At 36.9% G+C, this 24,673-nt stretch overlaps 1 protein-coding gene and 1 long non-coding RNA gene across 3 annotated transcripts; both read left to right on the top strand.

Annotated features, from left to right (window-relative positions):
* On the top strand, positions 1 to 7,753 carry LOC143451613 (uncharacterized). 2 transcript variants are annotated; one of them, XR_013114886.1, is made up of 3 exons: positions 1 to 439; positions 1,577 to 1,710; positions 1,775 to 7,753. It is a non-coding gene; the product is annotated as an uncharacterized LOC143451613 (long non-coding RNA). The 2 variants fall into 2 exon arrangements; XR_013114885.1 differs by having other exon boundaries at positions 1,577 to 7,753.
* A 149-nt stretch (positions 7,754 to 7,902) lies between these two features.
* Positions 7,903 to 24,457, top strand: LOC143451609 (uncharacterized). The gene is made up of 23 exons (XM_076952309.1): positions 7,903 to 9,500; positions 10,605 to 11,598; positions 11,857 to 11,899; positions 14,169 to 14,219; positions 14,377 to 14,488; positions 14,791 to 14,884; positions 15,226 to 15,370; positions 15,444 to 15,621; positions 15,976 to 16,122; positions 16,324 to 16,509; positions 16,637 to 16,786; positions 16,906 to 16,989; positions 17,230 to 17,426; positions 17,571 to 17,938; positions 18,918 to 19,060; positions 19,254 to 19,382; positions 19,522 to 19,615; positions 19,865 to 20,022; positions 20,157 to 20,301; positions 20,530 to 20,658; positions 21,599 to 21,700; positions 21,930 to 22,105; positions 22,387 to 24,457. Exons 2-23 carry the CDS (start codon positions 10,615 to 10,617, stop codon positions 24,185 to 24,187), a joined length of 5,616 nt encoding a protein of 1,871 aa, XP_076808424.1. The 5' UTR covers positions 7,903 to 9,500; positions 10,605 to 10,614; the 3' UTR covers positions 24,188 to 24,457.
* Positions 24,458 to 24,673: the final 216 nt, after the last annotated feature.

Raw genomic sequence — 24,673 nt, 5'->3', positions numbered from 1 at the left:
CTAGAGTCGCGAACATGTTTCCGCAAATGGTTGTGGTAAAGTCGAATGGAATTGCATGCATAATTTGCATTCTGATAGCTGGTACAGTTTCTACAAATAAAGAGCTTCATGATTTAGCACACAAAACCAAGTTTTTGGAGAACTATGCATAAAGTATTGCGGCTAACGATTACATGCAGGCAAACTAACTGGCCACGAAAAAAGGAAGTTGAGAGAAGTGGGTAGACCTGGAGAATATTTAGCCGGAAAGAAAAAAGTCTCAAAATAAGTTGGGAAGTATCCAACAATCCAACCAATGAAAGACAACTTTGCGGATGATGTCTTACACAAGTCTAGTAATACTTTCTTTTCAAACACCACACTGCAGGGATGGACCCTTGGTTACGAAATTTCGCTTTCAAGAACGGTTTGCATGAAGCTTTCATTAAAGGGATTGAAGGTTTGTTGGCAATTCTGTTGTTTTTCCAGGCATTACATATGTGGCATTTTGTTTTGCGGCAACCGATTATTCCGTTTTTATTGTAAAACTTCATAACTTGTGGGAACAAAGTTATTAAACTTAAAACTTCTATTGCTGTTCAAAACAACTTAGTTTCAAAAGCTTTCTGCTCCGTTTGCAAGACTTCCTTGTAACTAATTTCGCCTGCCGGTGGTGAGTTAAGCGCGTTACGTTTTTACTTCGCACTTGATCCCAGAGTGATTCCATGCGTAATCAATGATTCGTAGAAAAAACAAAAACAGAGGACGACGACGAAATTACACATAACGCAGTAATGCTTGAATTGCGTGCGATTGCTAATACAAAAAAAAGCTTTGTAATGTAGCCAAGACTGTTTTATTTTGCAACCATGAACCGTTGCGAACTATTTTCAAGCTTTGCGACATTGTTATGAAGGAGACCGGAGGGGCATATTTTTATGTAAAACACTGATCAGTAGCATTACCAAAGCTAGTTCAAAACGTTCAATATACTCCATTTGCACATATGTCTGGCTGTTGTCCGGCCAAAAATGAATCGATTTACATTCTGTTGTACGAACACGAGGAACGAGATTCGTGATATTAAATGATTAAACTTTTGGCAATAAATTGTCTATTGCATTGGTGATTGGTTACTTTATTATGTAAAAGTCGGTTTACGCAGCGTTAATTGGTGGTGTACAGAGTAAATTTTATTACAATAGATATAATATGCATTGTATTTGAGTACTGTATTAGAGATTTAATGCTAACGTAAACTTAGTAAATTTTGCAACTTGTTCCAAAATTATAGCCCTTAGTTTTACGGTCAAAAATGTAAACCTGTCTTTATTTTTAAAAAGCAAAGTTTGTGATTACTGCACTGCTTTTGCGTTATTATATTTCATTACGTTGGTAACTGCCATGGCTACTGTAATACATACTAAGTTATAATAAACATATATACCTATTATATATGTATTGTGTACAAGTTTGTAATTTGTATAGTGCTATATTTTGCGCAATTGAAATAATTTATCATAGTTTAAAAAAAAATATAGAGGATTTATAAGCGTTACCATTTTAACGAATAATTTACAATAAGTGTACTTTGCAGTTGCCACAGTCACAGTACACGATCTGCCTTCATCTCTTCAAGAAGTTGGAACTAATATCAGTCCATTCAGTCTCAAAGACAGAAAACTTCTTGAAAGATTTTTTGGAACAGCGATGGAGCAGTTTTTGGTGGAGGTGAACAGTGGTTTGTTGTGAGTTAGGATCTAACAAACAAGATTTTGTATTTTCATTGTGGTAGTGAAGCCCTGTTCATTTGCCCATATCCGAAAGCGATTCAACAACCAAATGGCAGCCTTAAATAAGTTCACAATGACGCCACTTCTGAAAAAGAAAAATCAGGCAAACGAGGGGGAAGAAATATCATTAATAGCGATCAAGAGGAGAATGGAAGTTATCAAAAAATTTCCTGGTGAAGAACGCACTGCAAAGACTTTAGAAAAATACCCATCATACAAGTTGAAAGAAAAGATAAGTGTGATATTAACTGATATTTCATTAACTTAAGCATAAAATTTAAACAACAGGTTCTGCTTTTTGTCGTTAGTAAACATAAGATACAAAATCGTGTCAACGTTATTGTTGTAACGTTTTCTCTATTTTTGCAGTGCATAACCGACATTGCTATATTCTTTGGATATTCCTCTAAAGAAAACATGGTGAACAAGTGCCGGTTGCGATTTTGTAATTTCATCGAGGGAAGGTCATTGTGCTGTGAAACAGGGTGTGTATGCCTAATGGAATTTTCCAAAGTTATGAACCAACTAGAAGCAGTTTCTTCTCCTAAAGAGCTATCTACTGTCATCAAGCTTATAAATGATGGAAGCGTAAAGCTCGTTAAAGATCGAAAACAGCCACATAATTTGTGTGCAGGTACTAAATGAGGTCCGGGACCCGGATCAGTTGTTGTTGACCAATTGCAATTTGTTGATTTAGAAAAATCTGAAATTTTTTGTGTCTATTATCTCTGCTTTGTGTACATTTTATCCTGGATTCTTGTCCGAATGTCTTTACTTGTTGCATCATATGCAATATACGGTTTTATTACATTAACCAAAATAATAATTTTAAATAATAATAATTTCGCTTGAATGTTTACATTACAGTATTTCGAAACGAGGAATGTTTGTTTGCCTTCTTTAAGTTTATTGTAAAAACTTTATAATTATTGCATTTGTAGCCTATATAGTTTTTAGTTGACTATATGCCATTTTCCTTAGTTTCGTTCTCGTAGCTTGTGGAAGACGGCATCAAGCCGATTGTGAATTTTGAAAGTAATCGCTTTTTCTTTTCTTTGACTTTTTTGGAAGGATACATAATTAAAATTTTGTCAGACTGGTAATTATGCATTTTGGTCACGTGATGTTCAAGTGCGACATTTCAATTGGCATGGATTAAGCCAGGGAATCCCAGGCTGGTCTAGGTTCTATATGGGCGAGTATTTATCCAGGTTTACATTAACTAGGACGCTCGCGGCTGAATATGGGGATATTCATAACCAAACACGATTGGAAAGGATTTAGTCGTTTCAGACTAGTATTTAGCCGCAAGAAGGACTGTATTTATCCAGCTGGTAGTGGCTAAATACCGGGATATTCATAACCATTTTTTTGGAACGCATTCAGTCACTTTTTTTCCTGTGTACTCGGCCTATAGCCCACAGTTTACATAAACTACCGTATGCAAGGTTAGATTTAAATTGGCTAAGCTTATACAGCTCATCCCAAATCATCAAGTTGTAAACTTTTAATTTTGCGTTCAGAGTACCACTTTCTGATGTGCTGTAAATTCCTGGAATCTGTTGGATGTTGTGCTTGTGCTATTTTCCACAAGACCCCAAGTACAAGATATTACAGTAATAGCTTAACTAGCGTACTAGCTTATGGTTGATAACCTTTATCCTCCTTGATTCTTCATCGCGCGAGCCCCAGTTACCAAGATAGCCTTTGTGCAGATAGCACCACTGGGTATCGAACACAGAACACAAGCCGCAAATATTGCGAGGCCAGCGATCGAACAACTTGGCTGTTTTTCCATTTGAATTAAAAATTTTAATACAGTGGAACTTTTCTAATTAAACTTAGTTTATTTTGTCACATTTTTGTCGACCCCGGCACCATTGTGTACATGTCAATGTTCTCTAGTTCGTTTACTTCGGTTTTTGCGTAGTTCGACTTTAGCACCTTTCTTTCATCATCGACAAGCATTCTGTTTGTCTGTTTGTCTGATGACTTTTTTGACAAAAATTTTGGGCCAAAAAACGAGAAGGGGCTTATATGCCTGACCAAAAAAAACTGTGTCCTATCAGCTGAAATTCGGTTCGTGCGATAATCGACAATACATCAGTACCCATATACTAAAAGAATAAGGTGGAAGGTTTCAGTTTACCATTACCGCTTTGAAGTGTCTGAATTATTTAGTTGTCAACCTTGTGTGAAAGCGATCGCTTCAATATAAACAATGCCTCAGTAGGATTTTGGTTGAATTTTTCAGCAGATGAAGCGTATCAGCTACTCACGTTGGCAACAAGATGCTGCATTGTTATTTCGCTGTGAGATCAGTGAGATTAAAAAAATTAGCTTGCTGGCACTTGCTTTTAAACACTCACTGTTGCTAACTAGGGATGTACGGATCGAATCTAAGGCTGAGTATTCTCCTTGGTATTGCAATGATGTCTGATACTTTGCGGGTATTTCATTGTTCTCACTAAGTCTCGTAGTTAACAGCGTCTCAGTCTAATTATTCCCCAGCCAGTAATTCTGGATTACTCGAGTTTTAGCCAAACTTTTAAGAACACAAGCGAAAAAGTGTAGTTGTAGTATAGATAAAAATTAGCTTCCTCAATAAGCAGTTGTATACTCCTGCAGAACTTATTTTTGAATAGAACAAGAGACTCTTGGCACGTGCTCGCCCATAAAAACAATATATAAGTTAGCCGAGGCGGTATCTTCATGCATGCACGTTCATACCCTGTCGTCAACAGACATTGCAAGAAGTCATCGCAAAGTGGAAATATTTTGCTACTTCTCCTCTGACAACTCAGCGTATAACATAACGTATTTGCAAGATGGTTGCTATAGATTTTTATCCACTGGCAATTCTGAAAAACGTGGGGTTTTGTCGTTTGATGGCTGAACTCCAACCCAGATACAGTTGTCCCTCCAGAAAGCACATTGCAAAAGTGGTCTTACAAAAAGCTTATAGCCAGGTCAAAGAGACTAGGCTAAAGGTTATGAGCAATGCTACTGGAAGTATATGTGCCAAAAAAAACATTTGGACTAGCCTGCAATATATTGCATCATAGATGAGTATAACTGCGCTTTTCATTTCATGGGTAAAATGTGACTTGGAACAAATTCCATACGTTCTTGCTTATAAGGAACTAGAGGGTGCACACACCGGCTGATTATATTCCTAATTACGAGAATTACGCTTTCATTGAATTGAATGTGAAGTTTGTCTATGTTGTGTCGGACAATGCTGCAAATATAATAAACGCTTTACGTGATGGAAAATTCAAAGGTATAAGGTGCTTTCCTCACACATTAAACTTAATAGTGCAGCACACACTCAGGAAGAGCCAACGCACAGTAATTGATACTAGGTTATTGACTCGAAAAATTGTGGCTCACTTTTATCATTCTCTAAGGAATACTGGAAAATCGAAGGTCTACCAAATCACAAGCTAACCCACAATGTTTCAACACAGTGGAATTCTACGGTTCCACGACATATGGCCGCGGGAAAGTGGCCGCGAACAAACTCACCGGGGTCAACTGAACGTGACGTAAATTGACCGCAGACAAACTGACTGTGACATAAACTGGCCGGCGATCAAATTAACCGTCGATAAATTGGCCGGCGATCAAATTAACCGGCGACAAATTGGCCGTCAAAAGGTCAAAATTCTAATTCACTATCTAGTCACTATCCAGTATGTGTATTGCAGTCAAGGTTGCCACTCGTAGAGTTTTTTGGCCCCTTGTACGGTGACCCATATTCATAGATTTCTTATTGTTACATACATTTTCCCAGTCTAGACGAGTTGTTTGATGAGATTATGAAACAATGCGTTGTAGCCTATCTCATGTTGTAACAATGGACTTATTGCAATAACAATGGACACTTTAGTTAAGTAAATTGTCAGATTGAAGCTGTACGTCAGGACTCCCCTAGTTTTAAGTCTTGGTTATGGTTATGCTAATAATTGTAAATTGCAAAAAGAGTTGGAGAAGCCCAGCAGGTGGAGACTGGAGAGTGAGACAGCAGATGAGCAGAATCAGCAGATTGAACAGACAGGAATCAAGTGATCTTGTTTTGTACATTTACGACTTTGTGTTGTTTAAGTGAGTTGCCAGTAAACCCGGTGTAATGCCTATAGCCACGTGATTGAGATACTAAATTGAGATACTTTTGCAGACTAGATGCCGACACTTTTAGAATAAAACTGATTTTTAAGGTCTGAAAATGGCAGAAGTAATCTCACAAAGAGGTAAGAAAAAATTAGTTTACAACCATTACATTTTCTGGAGAGATGGACAAAGTTCAGACGGGAAAACTGCATTCTGGAGATGCAGTAATTACCACAAGAGTTTTTGTAAGGCACGTCTCCATACTGTAGATGGCTTAGTCACGAAAGAGTTGCACGAACACAGTCACCTACAAGAAGAGAGACATGTTCAAGTGGCCAAACTACTTACGGTCGTCAAGGAACGCGCTGGCAACGCTAACGATACGTCCACACCAGCAAATATCATATCTGACGCGACAGTGGGATTGCCAGGTGCCGTCAGAGCGCATATTGTGGAAAAAAATCTGAAAAGATCAATACAACGAACACGACTTAGGACTGTTGCAGCACCTGCAAATCCACTGAACTGCACAGATTTAGAAATACCTGACTCGTACAAAAATATTCTTTTAGATGATGCTATGGGGTCTGAACTTTTTTTGCAGTATGACTCAGGAGCTGAAGAAAATAGGATATTAATTTTTGGCACCGAAGAGAGCAAAAGAGTACTAGAATTATCAGAAAACTGGCAAGCTGATGGGACGTTCAAGGTTACCCTGCCAATATTTTCACAGGTTTACTCTATCCATGCTTCACGACATGGCGACCTTGTCCCAGCGTTGTACTGTTTACTACCGAACAAAGCACAAGAAACATATGAGCGGTTATTTCGCGCAGCGTGGCAACTGATACCAAATGCACATCCAACAAGTTTTTTGGTTGATTTTGAAATGTCTGCAATAAATGCAATTCGGATGGTGTTTTACTATGATGACCTCACAGTAAGTGGTTGCTTTTTTCATTTAAATCAAAATGTCAGGAAGCACATGCAGCAAATCGGACTTCAAAGAAGGTATCAAAATGATCAAGAATTTGCACTACTGCTGCGTCACATACCGGCTTTGGCATTTGTTCCAATACAGCATCTGATTGAGGCTTTTGAAACATTAGAGGAATTTTTGCCTGATGAAATGCTTCCGCTTCTCGACTACTTTGAGCGTACTTACATCGGGCGTCGCTTTCGAACTCAGCTCCGAAGAGACCCGCCATATTCACATGACTTCTGGAACGTCCATGTTCGGGTGTTAAATGGCGAAGCCAGAACCAACAACAAAGTTGAAGGTCACCACAGTCTAATAAACAGGATGTTATCAATGCAACACCCAACCATTTGGAAATTTATAGAAGCTTTAAGGAAATTGCAGAACATAAACAAAAACAAGATTGAGGCGCTCTGTGCCCAAGGGCCTCCTGCCAAAAGGAGAAAATACAAGGATCTGGATGCGCGACTTCAAACCATCGTTGAAGATTTTGCAAACCGTGACATATTAGATTTTCTCAGAGGCATCGCCCACAACATACAATTTGCGCAATAAACTTCCTTGTTTGTCAAATAACAGCTTGTGTAAATTTTAGTGCCCATATTATGTAGTGTCATATGTGTTTTGCAGTGAACGTCTTTTAATGTTGTTACTCGTATTTCTCGTATTTCCGGAAATATTTCTGTTTATTTCAATAAACGTTTCAATGTGTATTGAAATAAAAAACAATTTTGTTAAAAACAAAGGAAATAGTTACAAACAAATATTTACTTTACATATCATATACTACCGAGTTTAAAATTTTGACCTTTTGACGGCCAATTTGTCGCCGGTTAATTTGATCGCCGGCCAATTTATCGACGGTTAATTTGATCGCCGGCCAGTTTATGTCACAGTCAGTTTGTCTGCGGTCAATTTACGTCACGTTCAGTTGACCCCGGTGAGTTTGTTCGCGGCCACTTTCCCGCGGCCATATGTCGTGCTCCCGAATTCTACATTTACTGGAACGATTAATAGAACAAAAATTGGCAGTTAACTTCGTGTACTGTATGTTACGTACAGGGAATGCTTGAAGTTAACCTGTAACCAATGGAAACTTGCAGAATTATTAAAAAAGGTTCTGAAGATTTTTGATTTGGCCACTGCTGAAGTAAACAGTGATAAAGCAACACATCCTGCCAATCATAGTGAACATTTTGAAGAAGATCAATCGATTTATTGATAGCAATAATATCAATGAGTTGTACAGAATAAGAACGACGTTGTAAGATCTCAAGGTGCAATTTGAACTGCACTTTTCGAAACGCATGCCACTAATACCTCAGTTAAATGATCGCTATTTTAGTAACGAAATAATATATCAGGCTCATGCCATTGCTGCCATGCTGATCCTCTTATTACGAGGTCATTGATAGCGGACAGCGACAAATTGCATTTTTTTTTACAGAAAATTGAAGCTGCTGCTCTAGATTTAGCAAAAAGTCACCCAGGTTGCCTCCGTTTTCTGTACTGTCATTTTCCGCGACCTCTGTGACATGTACAGATCTATCAGACAAAGATGATAACAGTGTGCAACATAAAGCTGTACAACTGTGTTAAATTACCACGCCTTCAAAAGCAAAATAATACGGATTGCAATAATTCGTATTTTGAAACCTGATCATTTAGTTCGTGTTTATCCTCTTAATTATGATACTGTTTGTGCCAGCGCAATTTAATCAACTTGCTAATTTGGGCCACCACCTACAATTGATTGGCAATTAGTAGATCCTCATGCAGAAGCTCAATTGTCTTGTCAATTGTCAACATAGCAAACTCTGTGCTATGTTGTTAACAGGAACACATGCCATTTAAATCGTCCTCGCTTTGTTTTCATTACCTATTACCGAAGAAAAAAGATGTGTAAAATTAGACACGACTTTTTCTCATGTGATAACTGTCCGACGGTTTCATTTGCTATTTTATAGAACCTTTAAGCAGCGGTAAAAAATTAGAACGTCAACTCACACAGTTTGGATGACTTTCAAGTAGCATTAAACAGTTGTTTTCCCAATGATGCAAAACATATATTTGGTATATACAGTAATGCTTTTGTTGGTTGTTTGGCCTTCTAGTGCCTATTTATGATGCACAATACTGAGAAAATCAAAGACAGGTCAGTATCACCTTCACTTTTCTGTGAACTTGTCGTGCTCTTAGGGGCATTTATGTCCATTTTCAAGGTTGATTTATGACTTGATGTTTATTCTGCTGTAACTGTCATTGCTTTTAGCGAAAAGTGCTGATGTAACATAAAGTGTGCACTGCAAATGTATTTAAATATAAATAATGCATTTTTTAGGCATTTACTTTAAGAATTGATGCAAAGTTACCATCAGTGTGTTACCATAGATTTACTGCATTATTACTTGTGTTTATGTAAATTTAAAACAAAACTATAATATGTATGGTTCATTTAACAATTGGCGTACATTATATACTTTATTTTCAACAGGCAGAACATTTATACGATAAATATTTGCTATTGGAGCATATTATGCTCTAGACTAGTCGATATTAAGATGGTTGTGTTATGACTTTCAACCACATTTTTTAGTAATTTGTGTTTTGAATTTGGCCAAAAAGTACATCAACAGGTAACTTTGCGGATATAATATAAAATAATGCAAATTATGCAAGTTGTTTTTATGTAAATGATGGTTTGTTGTACTGTATTTGTATGCTTTTTTAAAGTCAGAGTCATGTAATACTCATGAATACCTATGAATAAGAATGGCCCAATTTACTCACAATGGCCCTGGGTCCTGGGAAAGGCCTCACAAATGGTCCCAATGGTCCTGAGAAGGACCTGACAAATTTGGTAATAGTTTTACATCATGGAAGAAACTACAGTATGGTTCTGCTTTTAGAAAGAAATGGTTGAAACATAATTAGAAGTTACTTTAGAATCAGTTGGTAAGGCTGGGAGTTGGTACAAGTCTACAAAGTGGAACTGGAAAGGAAAGCATGTGTAATTTTAGATTATATGTATTAATTTGCCCTCCCGTAAGGCCCAAGGTAACCTTTTTTCTCCTTACTTGGCTAAAGATTGGAATGTAAAGCATTTGTATGACTGCACAGATAATACTGAACTTTGCAATTACTGCAATACTGAACAACAATACAGACATGATGTTTGCGTTGGCCATATGTAGGGAGCATTTTGCTTAACATACTTTGTAAATTTCTCACACACGTGTTGATCATAGCACACGTTAAAAACAACATTTAGCTAGAAATAACTTGCACCCTGAGCGATAAATATATACCTGCAGTGTATACCTTTTATTGACTGCGCGAACAGAATTGTTTGATTTGTTTCATAACTATTGTTATTCTTGTAACACGTGGCCCACTGCAACACTCATGTTTGTTCGCAAGGTTTCATTGTTTTGTGTGTAAAACAGACATGATATACACTTTTTCAAGCCCTAATAAATACAATACATCTTACTTGATTCTGCATAGGACTATCACTGCATGAACATACATACATACATACATACACTTGTCCTAGAGCAGAAAGACTGCAAAAATGATCTAATCCACATCATTTTAAACATTTTACCAAGTTATGTAAAAATCCGAAAAATTACCAAATTTACTTGGTTGAACCAACGTAAAATAACCCTGTTTTTTGTTAATAAAATTCTGTTTTCTGCATCTGTATGTTTACATGTTATTCTGCAACATTTTTGTAGCCTGCTGAGGATGTATCCCGGAAATCAAAGATTTTACACTCCACACCAGTTGGCATCAAACCAATCCCAGTATCTATCGTCTGCCAGTTATTTAACACCACAACAGAGTGCTACTCAAAACAGCGCAAGATACTTATCACAAGTGCAGCAGCAAGGAAACCTCCATGGAAACGGTTATCTGCAGTTAGCAACCCCTGGAGCTGTTGCGGCGAACGCAGCTCAATCAAAATCCACTGCATTGTCAACTGCCATTTCACTTCATTTGCAATACAGATCCCCACATGAACAAACTTTGCAATGGTCCGGTCGTGGTGCTCCTCCTGCATCCATGCCAAAACACACATCTCAAAACATGCAGCCATGGACATCTCATTCTGGTGGTACCAGCATGGCTCAGGCTCAACTACGTGCGCCAAACATACCAGCTAGTGTCCGCCTGGAAGCATTTTCGCCTCAACAGATAAGTCAATCTCATCAACCAAACAGCGGACAGCTGACACACGAGGTGAATCAGATCAACCAGCACGCACATTTACAGCGATCTTGTCAACTCTCTGCAGGGCAAGTTGTTACAGTCAGTCGCTTGAGCAGTACGCCTCACGTTGCGAATAACAAATCTGCACCAAGTCAAGGGCATGACAGCTGGCAAAGCAATCCCTCTCAAATATCGCATTCAGCTCAAATTCACTCAGTTCATCCATCGCTGTTTTCGATGCTGCCACCCGAGGGAACTCGGCAGATCGTCTCGCAAACCAGTGTGTCATCGCCTCACCCTGTAATGCATTCCCAGTCTGTACCAATTTCACCACAAAGCATTCCACCAATGCAAGCATTTGGGAATAACGGATTGAAGTCTCCCATCAATTTGGTGTGCTCATCAAACCATAAAAATGTCCAGAAAACTGGATCTGTGCTTTACCAGCCGTTAGCTCCCTCCCCGAGCCGGGAGAAGCGAGATAAAATTCGAATAACCTTTGATCAGAAGCAAAACCAGGTAAGAAGTTTGTTAAACAGTGTTCCAATGCAATTTTTACTTAAATTATCACTTGTTTGATAAAGGAAACCTTGAACTGCAGTAATGCAGTAATGCATTCCGTGCACTTGTTTACGTTAGAAGAAGTGATTTGCATTCTATTTTATCCAATTGCAGAAAGTGTCATGAATTATATGCAGTTTGATAGCACGTTGTAAAAGTTAGATTTGTATTTAAAATTAAGTTCACTGTAACTAAATAAGTTGCCTTTTTCTGCAGAATTCCCCTGTAACAGGTGATGGAAGACGAAGTTCATCTGCTGGTATGTAAAATAAGGTTAACTTATTTGCGATTTTAATGGTAGTATTTTCTTTTTTTACTGAAAATAATCATTGTTAGAATTTGCTTTTCACAAACATTAATTACATCAGTTCAAATTCGTTTAACAGCATACTAAACAAATAAACAGACATTGTAACTTTGTAAGTAGTAGGCAGGCAATTTTGCAGGAACTTGTGTTGTGATTCATATAGGACGTCCTTTAACCAAAAATGCATTGTTATGAAGTTCTAGAGTAGGGACAAAGACAAAGACTTCATGGTGCGAGGTGCAATTATTCTTTTGCAGTCAAAGGCCAAAAACGGCATGGACTTATAGGCTAGTATAGGCTAAAAGCAATATTCTGAACCCAAAGTTGGAAGTCAATAAACCGTGCACAGATATATATACAGTGAGACCTCGTTAATCCGGACCCCGATGAACCGGAATCCCCGCTATCCGACACAAAACTGCCGGGAACAGATTTCTTCCTGTGCATTTTACCCCTTTAATCCGGAAACCCCGCTGTCCGACTCCGACAAAAAAGTTTTGGAACAAATGTGCTAAATCAATAGCAATAAAATTCGATAAACCGGATTATTAACAGTTAAGCGAAAATGATTCACGATTGTCCTAATACAGTATGTAGTTAGTTGACGAAACAATAGCCGATTATCTACGCATAATAACGTTGCGGTCTTTATTGATTCAAAGTACAGTACTGTACAGCATTGCGCTTTGTAAAAAATTTTTTGCCACTTTGTCAGTTACAGCTGAGTAAGCCGCACAGCTTTTTAGTCATACTATGAAATACTGTACAGTATTTTAGAAACGAAAAAATAAATTGTTCATCAACAGTAACAAACAACGCTTCCGCGGTCGCAAAAAAATACGTACAGTACATCGGTTGAGTGCGACAATCTATTGAAGACATACTGCTGCAACTCAATCGTGCAATCAGCTTTTGATATCGCATTGCGCAAAGATTAGAAACAGGTCAAAGAAAGTTCAAGACTGCTGGTCCCGCCAGAATGCTTCGCCATGTAAGAGCGATTGTCAAACCGATTTGCGGCCGCATGTTCGTCACTTCTGGCTTAGAGCATTCGTCTTTAATACGGTGGTTCTGGGGTTCGACACTGAGTCGGATCATACAAAAAATATAATTTTATTTTAGTTGCTGTTCAGCCAGAAACTCGGTAGTTAGAATTGGAGTAAGGTGCATACTGCGTTTTGAACACGGTACTGCATTTGCAAGATTGATTGATTTTTTACTTTCCGATAATCCGGATACCCCGCTAAACCGACATTTTTTGACGAAACGAAGTGGTCCGGATTAACGAGGTCTCACTGTATTATGCAACCACATGATATTGGCACTTTGGCGTAAAAATCGTTCGTTGGTAATATGCACTTTGATTTAAGTCTCAAGTGATGTTGATAAGCACCTTCCTACCATTCAAAATCAAATCAAATATACCTTCAAAGTAAAAATAATAATATAGGCCTATATTGCCAGGTTGGTTTATCAATTCTAATCCGATTTGCTTATTGCTGTATCCTTTGTAAATATAGTGAAATTCATCTATAACAGCACCTCGAGAGGATTGCAAAACAGTTGCCGCTGTAGACGAATTAGTGTAAATTATTTCGAAATTGTATTTTGGTTCAAGGAAGAAACGTATTATGCAATCAGTTCTGCAGTGTAATGAAAAACCGCCATATTCACAAAACCTTCGTAGAAACTACAGTTCACCAAAAATTTGCTTACAGTAATCTGCAGTGAAATGTGATTTGCGCAGGCAGCGCTGTACTGCTTGTTATGAAATGGATAATGACATGGCAGAGATGATGACCTAAATTCAAGAGTGAAACGAACAAAATATGTCTGGAGACAATAAAAATGTGCCATTATATATAAATTGACAACATAGGAGATATCTTTATTAGTGAACTTTTACCTACTCCAAAAATAGCAATTTCGTCAGGGCCAAATGAAATGTGACTTTGTAGGTTAATTGGCGTTATGTCCGTGTGGAAGTCCATTATATCCATAATTGTGATGAGCAACTAAACAATATAATATGTTTTTCTTTAGTTGCCATCTATTGTATACTGTTAGTTTTACAGTTTTATTGGTATACTGTTGTTATGAATGAAATATACATATAAAGACATGTGCATTTATGCACATGAATGACATGTACACATAAAATTTGTTTGAGGCCCACAATTCAATAGACATTTATTTAATTTGAATGCTATTCTTTGTCCAGATTCTACTGTCAAACAGGAAGGCGCAGAACGGGAAGCAAAGACACCACTGGGTAATTGATTATATAGCTGTTGTGTGCGTGACACACTACCCTTTCATAGACAATTGCAATAATTCACCTATTCACTGTCTTCTAAATGTTCCTGTTCTGTTTTGCTGATTGTATTGGTCTTACCAATTGCTTGTTTTTATGATATGTTTCTCACCAGTGTTGGAAAATACTGAAAGAATTGTGATAGACGATGATCTTGAAATTGTTGGAACAAAAGAAGCAGAAATTATGTCCCATATACGCTGTGATTGTCCTGTACATACATATGTGTAAGATACAATATTCTAACTATTGTTATATATTATTTCATCGCAAGGTTTCATGTGAAGGCTCTTGATTATTCCTTCATTGTAAATTTTTTTTTTATTGACTGAACAATACCTAACTTTGGTTTGAAGTAAACAGTTACATAATATACTGCATATATTAAGTATTGCTAATACTAATCTTGATAAAAGTATTCAGTTTTTCTTGACGTGTGTCAATATTTTAGAGATGTCGTAAAAAAATATAAACAGAATAAAATTATAGTGTACATGAATGCATTATATGCTGATATTTATTTATTTAGACGAATCGAATCAGTGTCAATTTCCCCAAATCCTGCAAATGTAAAAAGTTGCTCCAAATGTTATTGTTACATTTGTGACAAGCTTGCAGCAGAGGTGGGTAAACCTAATATCTTGTCATGTTACCAACTTCAGCAATCCATTACATTTTGCATGAAGGAATGTCGTTGCTGCTTTACATTATGCATTATTTTCAACACGTCTAACTGTTTTTGAAATATAATGATGGGATAATTACATGGAATCAGTATTGAAAATTGAAAGAATAAGGCTTTGTTCGAGCATCGAAAACGAAAAACTGGCTTGAATAGGCTAGAATTCTTTGCTGTTAAACGATTCCAAAATAGCTTTCTACATTCTTGATTTGGCAAATATTCTAGAATAACATTAACAATATTCTCAAATAGTTACTTACCTTATAATATACATGTTTATAGTGTACTCAGTGGACAGCAGAAGGTTGTCCTCATTGTAACGCCAACACCAAATCCAGCTGTTGGAAGGCCAGGAGGAACATGAAGAGGAGTCCTCTGATGAATCTTCTCACCGCGGAAGAGATTGATCAAGACATCACAGCTTCAGGTGCACTGCAGTGGATGTTAAGATTTTGTTGGTGATGATCTTCGTCTTTCAATTTACTGTTGCTTATCTATAGGTGATTTGGCCATGAAGTATGTTGTTAGGATACGTGAGACATATATAACTTATCGTAATGGAATTCCGTGTGAAGCATATAATGTTCCCTGTGACTGTGCATGTCACCGTGAAGCCCGTCATCACTCTGAGATATGCCCACAATGCAAAGCTGTCCATGACATGAAAAAACGTTTCAAGTAAGAAAGATATTTGATTTGGCTTTGATACCTGTCATTTACTACTACAACACCAGTGAATCTCTTGGCACACCTGATGAAGCATGCTGATGCTTGCGAAAGTGCTTGTGGAGAAAATGAAAAAGCTAACCTTAGAGTGCTATCATATATTCCGCCTTTTTATTTTAACACCAATAAAGAAATTGGGTAAAATATTGTTTGAAAGTCTGATTTTTGCTGCGCTTCTTTCACAAAAGTTGTTAAAATATTGATGCTTGCAGACACTGTAATATGTTTCTAAAGATACGTAATTGAATTATTTAGTGATAAACCGCTGAGAAAATTTCTCGTAACTCTGTAACATTTTCTTTTCAGCTATGAACCAGTTAGAAAGATTATCTTAGAAACAGTCAAGGAAATTCAACAGAATTATTCCAATAAACCATTTTCTGCCCTAGTCCTGTTCGAAGCCTTGCTCTCGGAACTGTGTTCACATCGTCCTGCAGACTTCAATCATATTACGTTAGTTTTATACTTTAATCAGTCATATTTATGCTTGTTTTGTGTATATAGAAATATGCAAAAGTTTTCAATTATTCAGACTAAAACTATTCCCTGAATATTTCAGCTTATTGTTTGATTCAGACTCTCTGTTTTCTATTATTGACCATACAACTGCTGTCTTTTATATCGTTTGTTGTTTCATAAAATCTTTTGTTACAGACGCATGCCTTCGAACCCAGATAAAAAATGCCAATGCAACACCCCGACCATTATGGAGGAAAATATCGAATGGGAACTCATAAAAATATTTACTACGCATGAGGTTCCAACCTCGTTCAAGGAGAAGTTCATAAAGTGTGTCAATGCATCCATACAACCTCTTCAGCTGACAGATGTCTTGAAGAGGTAAAGAAAGAGCGCACTTAATTTAATTCTGAATTAAACATTCAATATTATTGGAATCGCTCTTTTTGAAGTCATTCTACTTGCTTCACATTGCTGAAAACAATAGCGCTTTGTATGACATCACTAGGTTCATGACCATGCGTCACTGGGACGATTTACTTCTTCGAGCTGTAATAAGTGGCCAGAATACTTCTGGTCGACTGAAGAATGGAGACATGCTGAAGGAAAATCCCTTGGTTATGGAAATGCGAGTGAAAAAGCTTGACAAAGAGAACAAGTCAGTGTTTATTAGTGTTGTACACAAATTTTTTCAAATTTTATATCTGTATTAAAACTGCTTTGCCCAATACTTTTGTTTTGTTTTTGTTTTTTTTCAAAGTAAAGTTAAATTTTTAGATTTATTGCGATTGTGAGATATCTAAAAGCTGTGAAAACAATTAAAGGGACAAAACATCACACTTCAGATGGAACTCCAATTTCGTAAGTTATTAACTTTGCCAACAACTAAAACATAAAAATGAGCAACATCGGTATAATGACTCAGACTGTGTAAAAATTGCCACATTTAATTTTTGCCTTATGTTCTACGCATGCTCAAGATACTGATGATGTCATGTATAGGCAAAATGTGTATACCTATCTAAACAATACAGTAAATACACCAGTTGACAGATCTAAACTTTTTATTAATATTTCTTGCCTTTAATTTTTGAAATTTAGAGTTGCCTTGGATAAATGGTCATTGCTGTACACAGCCAAGAGGGGTGCTTTTAAGGATGTCTGCATGAGGATTGCTGACAATATTGGGTTGCTGAAGACTCTTCCTTGTGACTTTATTTTGGAACTTTTTACGGTGCTCTCTGGAAAAGATTTACCTCCCAACACTGAGCTGCTTAATTCATTTGTTAAACTTAAAAGTGAGTATTCACTAACTATTGGCGTTTTTTATGATCTTTAATTTATATAATTTGATAAACTGTATAATATAATAATATATGAAGATTGTCAAATTAATTTATGTAATTTATGGTGGGATGGTGTATTTATGAGTTTCCTTACAGGGCCTGTTGCATATACAATATCGCAAGCCGACAAGACTGTTCTTATATTAATCTACCTCATATTTATGGAAGTCAACAAAACAGCACAGTCTGAATTTTCGACCTATCTCTGGTTTGCAAAGTGGGTGAATGAAACCAAACTCACGAACAACCACGGTTTGGTTCGAAGTTGGGTACAAAGCAGCCAGGAATTGGTCGAAATGAGCCGACAAGCTGTGCGCTGTGGCTCGGTTAGCCAGTACCTCTTGCAGTGTCAAGGGGTGGCTCCACAAACTGCTCTCTTCACTTGTTCTTTGCTTATTCTGCAATTTTTAACTCGGCCATCAGGAAACTTGGGTTATGTCTCTGAGCTTATTGATGCGTACAAGGTAAGTTTTGTGACGTTAGTTTGAAATACAGAGGGTTAGAATATAGTCTTATTATAAATTACATAGTTTTTGTCAATGTTTATTTAATATAATAGCAGAAACGTTACAATAATATAATGGACTTATTATTTTATGCACGGTACTAATTTATTATGTTAATACATTAATTTATCCAATAAATCAGGGGTTTTCAGCTTTTCTAACACGGCCCAATTTTTCCTTATTGTTGATGCTCGTGGCTCTACCTTTTGCCATATCATATCACAAATAAATGGACTGTAATTAACCACAATTCCTCAAACACTCGGAAAATGTAACTTAGTGCTCAGCACTGATCTTGCAGAATTGTGATACAGTGCAAATAAAACATGGAACGTTAATACATAATGACGACATACTGCATATATCCAAACCCTTTTTTTGTATGCACTATTCTTCAAGGAATGGTTCATTGTTTCTTTGGTGTTTTATCATAAAAGGTGATATGACACAACGAACGCTCATTAGAAAAATGTCATGCATTGTTTAACAGTGATTATTGCTTTGCTGTTTGATGACTAACAAACATTTATGTGCAATTTTGAGCATGCTACATCAAAATCAAAACCAAGTTGTCATGTAAGAAATGCTTAGCGACAAAAATATGGGGTTCAACCTAGAGGTTAAGCGACCCAACGGATAATGCATGATGACCCATAGTTTGAGAACCCATCTAATAAATGAATTGATCTAAATGTCTTAATTATTAATATAATTTTGTTGACATTTATTTATTATTTATACACCTAATTATCAAACATAATGTATAATATATAAATATAATAAATAGTAGGTTAGGAATTTGTTACTGACACGTAAATATTATGTATTAGTATAACATATTCATATTTGATGAAAGTACCATATCTAATGCAATAAACAATTATTTATATTGTTTCATTATGTACTTTCAAGTAATGTTTCTATTTTTTGCTCGTAGAACAATGAATGGGCTCTTTTTTATTTGTTTTCCCAACCATCGCTGATGGGTTCTTGCAATCACAGCATGATAATATGGCTCACTGAGCATCTCAAGGAACTTGACTGTCAGATCGGTCAGTTTAACCAGGAAGCTTTGACATTGTAAGTGTAGGAAAACGTTCGCACAGATCAAGTGTGTTTTGCGTGTGCTGTGTATAAAATGATATTTGTATATGTTGTTTGGGGCAATTTTCAACAACTATTTTTAAAAGAAACCTGATTTAAAAAAAATTTATTTCTGAAAACTGTATATTCGTGATAGAAATCTATCCATACAATGTTGTAATTGTTCCAGACTCATCACTCGAAATAGCTTCAATGATGTCTGCGCATTTATGAAGGAACTCATACATTCAAACTGGACTAATGTTGTGCATAGCCTTCGTCATCAGTATATCACCATTACAGCTAAATTTGCTTTAAGGTACTTGCAGAGACACTGAGAGTGTTGCTTAACATAATTTGGCTTTGACATTTATCAGGTATTTTTATGTCTTGGTAAGCAATCAAAGTTGTTAAAATGTTGACCATACTCGTTGTTAATAACAAAGTTTCCTTATTAGAGTTATTAATGAAGCATCTTGCAGCAACAACGTCACAATGGCCAATTGGATAAGTGAAATAGTTTTTCAACAGATTCTAGAAAAGTCACTATTTGTAAGTTAATTTTGCGTAATATCAAAATTTCTTATTTTTAAGACAACGTTCTTAACCCTCTCTTGACAGTCCATAAAAGTGTATGATCGAAATGACTGATGTGATTACTTTCTTGCCATATTTCTTGATTCGTGGTTATGTCAGCAAAAGTTTCGAATTATGTCAATGCGATCTTCTCTGTGCCCCAATTTCATTGAATAACTTGAAGGTGGAAAATGTTTACAATAATCTGACTGTCTTTTTATTTAGCAAGAAGAAACATTATTTCCCCATTGTGACATGATCGGTAAGGCCAGTTGCGCAATATCGATGAAAAATATTAACTTGTACAAGAAACTGCACAATCCCATGGCATGGTCTAAGAAAGTTGCTGATGTGTTTGCTGTTTATCAGCAACGTTTTCAGAGGTACGTTGTAGAGTTTTTGAATCTAATTAAATTAATTCATGTAATGTGAATATTCTTTGGCTTCCAAGCATACATACTGGCATATTTTCTCCATTATTCTATCCTTAATCTGACACCTGTTCATGTATTTATAGAAACTTACTTAACCCAGAGGAAATAGGCCAGCTGCTTCATTACGCAGCCAGAGAGGGAAGTGTAGTGACCGTGAAAATTATATTTTCCCATTTTACTGAGAAGCACGCTTGCTCTGAAAAGACAACGTCGTTTCTTATGGAAGAGGTAAGCCGCCTTGGGCTACCAGAAACCTTTCTGGTTAATATCAGTTGGCCAATGGAATGTTATTTACATGTTATTTCATAGTTTGTAAATAGCATTTCTAAATGTCAACTCTAAATGTTGAAATGGGCTATTGCCAGACCATATATCACGAAAATATCACACTGGTATATGTGGTATAGTTTAAATGTTAATGTGGGCTTGTATTTGATACTGTTGTCTCTTTTTCAGGTTGTTAAAATTCTCAACTCTTCTCAGTCTGAGTTTGCCATCAAAAAACAAGATTTCATCATACAGTACTTAAAACTGTGCGCACACGAAACATTAAGCTGGCTTATTTGTGCCAAGTGTTCCTCAAAGGTAGGCATTATATTACTTTCTTTTCCCCACTATTTTTATTCATATGAAGTTGGGATGCACCAATAAGCACGACTTAATTGACCACACAAAATTGACCGTCGGTTATTTCATTCTTGATTACATCATAAAAACGTTTCTTTTGATTATTGTAAATAGATTTTTTTGTTGAAAGCATTCATATTGAACGGAGTGAGCAAGGGACTTGAATGGATTCATTTTATGCAAAACCTTTCATATGGTGTTGCTGCATACCATATTTTTAAGGGTTCTCAAGTTTGAACGCTTTTATCAATCAATTGTTATCAGCCACATATCAGCTGAAACCGTTTAAAATAGACAATAAAGCTGAGAGATTATCTGCTGATTAATTGGTGCTGCCATAATGTTATGGTATGCTTTGTGTATCCAATCTATTAAATGGGCAAGGTGCTGGATGTACTGTTATAACAGTGAGAAGCTTGTAACAGTGATTGTCAAACTATTTCAGCAGCAGACTCCTTCAAGGTTATTTTTTCAAAACAAAGAACACAGTTTGGTACAATTATGTTAATTCAACTGTTCCTAGCTTTATTATAAAATGAGAAACGGGATATACTTTGGCACTCTTGAGGTTAACTTTATATTTTTCGACACGAGCTTTCACAAGCATAAGCTTGCTTCTTCAGGTGTACTGTGAAAATCATGTCACTACTTTTCACAATTATCTAAATGCAACTGTTCCTAGCTTTATTATGTCAAGGTAAATCTCTGATTAACATTAAATAGCAGTAAATACTTTGACAACCAAGTGTTTCATGATTGTTTTTAGCATAGAAATTTTCCACTATAATATAAGCTCACTACTTGCCAAAATTATTTTTCTGCTTTAAATGTCAGCTACCTATTTTATCCAAATTCAATTTGGTACCATCAATTTATTTTACGTAATCATACTATGTAGATGCCGGTGGAATGGAAAAGCGTTTGGAAAGCGTTGAAAGACAATGATATGTTGGAAAGCTTAAACGTACTTGTTAAGCACACATTGCAACAGTTTACTTCGGTGAGTTATTTCATCTATTTCATTTCAGATATCAGCTTTGCTCAGCAAAGACTGGCGCTTGCATTTTCTTCCACAACCCAAGTAGAATGACCTATTCCAAGTAGAAGCACAAATGATACCAGTATTTATAGATAATTTTGATTAAATCATAAAAAATTCTTCATACAAGTACTACACATTAAAACTGATCTATGCAAACCGCATCAAAAACTGGGTGTGTTGGTTTTAGTGGATGAGAGAGCTGGCTGTTCCCGAGGAGGGCGATGTAAAACGCCTGCTCAGATGCTTGGAAGTGTTCACGGAAAACGTCGTACGTACGCTTCTCTATTGTAGATTTGAAGAAAGCAAACTGGAAGCCATGATAATGGACACAAGGTTCTACATAGCAAGTGGACAGTTAAGACTGTAAGTTTTAGCACTAATTGCCCTTATGTTCTCCTGCTGTTGCTTTGCTCTGAATTGCTCTCCCTTCCGAATGGTTGTGTTTGAAGCATTAGGATACTGATCTCCTTGTAGCAGTCTATTCATGTTCTGTTCTTGATAATGTAATTTGACACAGTTAAGTACACTTGTAACATTAAATTGGTGTGTTGGTATATTTATGATCTTGCCTTAACAACGACCACTGTAAACTATGAACTTTTATTTTGTTAGACCTTGTAGTGACTCGTCCATCTTATTTTTAGTGAATATCAGAAGATTATCGAAAAAGTGTTTACAACCATCAGGCGAGAAGAAGAAGGTAAAAGAAAAGGTGAAGAAATTAAGAACAAACTTATTCAACAGCAACAAATACGAGCTCTCCAACAACAACAACAGCAGCAACAACAAATAATTGTCACTGTTCCCTCTACATTCCCGCATAGTCAACCTTTCCCAGAAGGGAACAAGAATAAAATTATCACTGCAAATGAAAATAACGGCAACATTGGAAATGACATAACACCAAACAAAACATTGGAAACATCAAACAAAAATCACCAAGAACCGCAAAAGGCTGTGCCAAAGCCTCCCGTATCTTGTCAGGTAAATCTCTCACCTGTTGATCAGAAGAACGACAAGCAGGCTCCTCCTTTGAAGCCATCCAAAGATGGAGATGCGGAGAACAGAAACAATCGCACAACAAATCCTCCTTTGAAGCTTAAAATATCATCTCCCGAACACAGCGCTCCGAAAAGCATCTTAACATCTCCGGGAGCTGTTGAGGTGAGATTTTGTCCTCAATGTGGAGATTCGATGTCATCTTCCTTTAAATGTTCCAAGTGTCATGCGCGTAAGTCCCGTGATATCGCTTGCCCAAACTGCAAGCAAGTAAATAGAGATCTAAAGGGTTACAGTTGTCGCTTCTGTTACACGTCACTGCTTGAAGTGTTAACGACTGGAGAAGTGAAACAGGCGGAGCCAGTTGTGGAAAAATGTGATCCTCCAAAGAAAACTAAAAAGCTGAAGAGGAAGAAATCGGAAAATCACACTCTTTCCAACAATCACGGACATGAAGAGCACACCGAGAAGAATGTGAAACAAGCAAAGCTTCCTCGACTTAGCGATTCTGATGAGAATAATGAACCCGAAGTGAATCAACAACGGCCACGACTAAAAACGACAATACAGAAGGACAAAAAGGAACAGTTTAACATCAAGCAAACCACATTGGTTACTTCTCCTGCAAAACCATCGAAAGATGTTGAAACAAATGAAAAAGTTTCCAGACATGAACAAAATCATCCAAGAAATGTTGAAAGACACAAAGCCAAAGCTAAGGAAGAAGCTAAAGTGTCCCAAGAACATAGAAATCACGAACAACTGGGAAACCACAAAGCCGAATTGAAAGCAAATAAGACTCAGAAAGTCTTACCCAAGGCTCAGGTAAGGGCTACCTCTCCTCCAAAGATTTTCCCTCTTGCTCCACAGAAACCTCTGAAGACTTCTCCCAAATCGCACTCCAATATCTTCAGCAATCTGAAGCGGGATTTCTGTTCAAATCTGTCAGATTCCAGTGACTCTTCAGATTCTGAGCAGCGGCAGCTGACTATTTCAGATCTCACACCTACAAAGGTTCCAACTATGGTGATCAAAAGGAAAATGGAGACGGATAATAGTTCAGATACAAAAAAGATGCGCATTGAGCAGCCGAAAAGATGCTCGCTTGGAAGCTCAATGTCAAAGAGACAGAAAAACATATTGCATCGAATGAAAAACATTGGCAAGGTGAAGAAAAGCCAAATGAAGTCACCTAAAGCAACTCCCAAAAGCCCCCCATTTACCCCAGAATGGGAAGTAGCAGGTCGCAGAAGACCGGGGCCGCTTAGCAGAACATCATATTACGTTGTTAACCACAACTGGAAAATTCCTAGATACATTAAGATACCTTACACCCTCCATCTTCCTAAAATATGCTTTGTCCATCTGTCAGAATTTCCTCCTCGAATTCTAGCGAGAATTCGTCATCATCAACCTGAACTGAGGCTGAGAAAGTTGTATGCATGAAGAAGCGGTTATTTATGCCGTTTTACACATTGCCCATTTTACATATCTAAAAACAACACCCAAAAAGGTGTTGAAATTGTCAGCGATTTCGTGTAACTCAGCACAAATATTTCGCTTGTTGACTTTGGTGACCTTATCGCAGTAATCTATACTGCAATTTTCTGTTCTTTTCCAGCGTTCAGTACCTATTTAACTCGTAATAAACAACGAAACGTTTCTTGTTTGAAGATAAAAAAGCATATTGGAATCAAGTTGATGTACAACACTTAGATCTCTACTCGTTCAAACGAAAGTAAAAAGCACTGAGGCAGATTTGTACAGATTGTAAGATGAGGACAATCAATATTTAGTTTGCTGAATAAAAGATGTTGTTCAGAATGTGAACAAAAAGACTTCAGAAATGTGGTATAGTGTCACTATATCGGGGTTTTAGGGCGTCAATGCACTAGCTATCAATTCCGTTTTAGGCATAAATAAAGGAAACAG

The sequence above is a fragment of the Clavelina lepadiformis genome, chromosome 4 (genome assembly GCF_947623445.1).
Source record: "Clavelina lepadiformis chromosome 4, kaClaLepa1.1, whole genome shotgun sequence".
Classification (NCBI taxonomy): domain Eukaryota; kingdom Metazoa; phylum Chordata; class Ascidiacea; order Aplousobranchia; family Clavelinidae; genus Clavelina; species Clavelina lepadiformis.
This window is presented reverse-complemented; position numbering and strand designations above follow the sequence as displayed.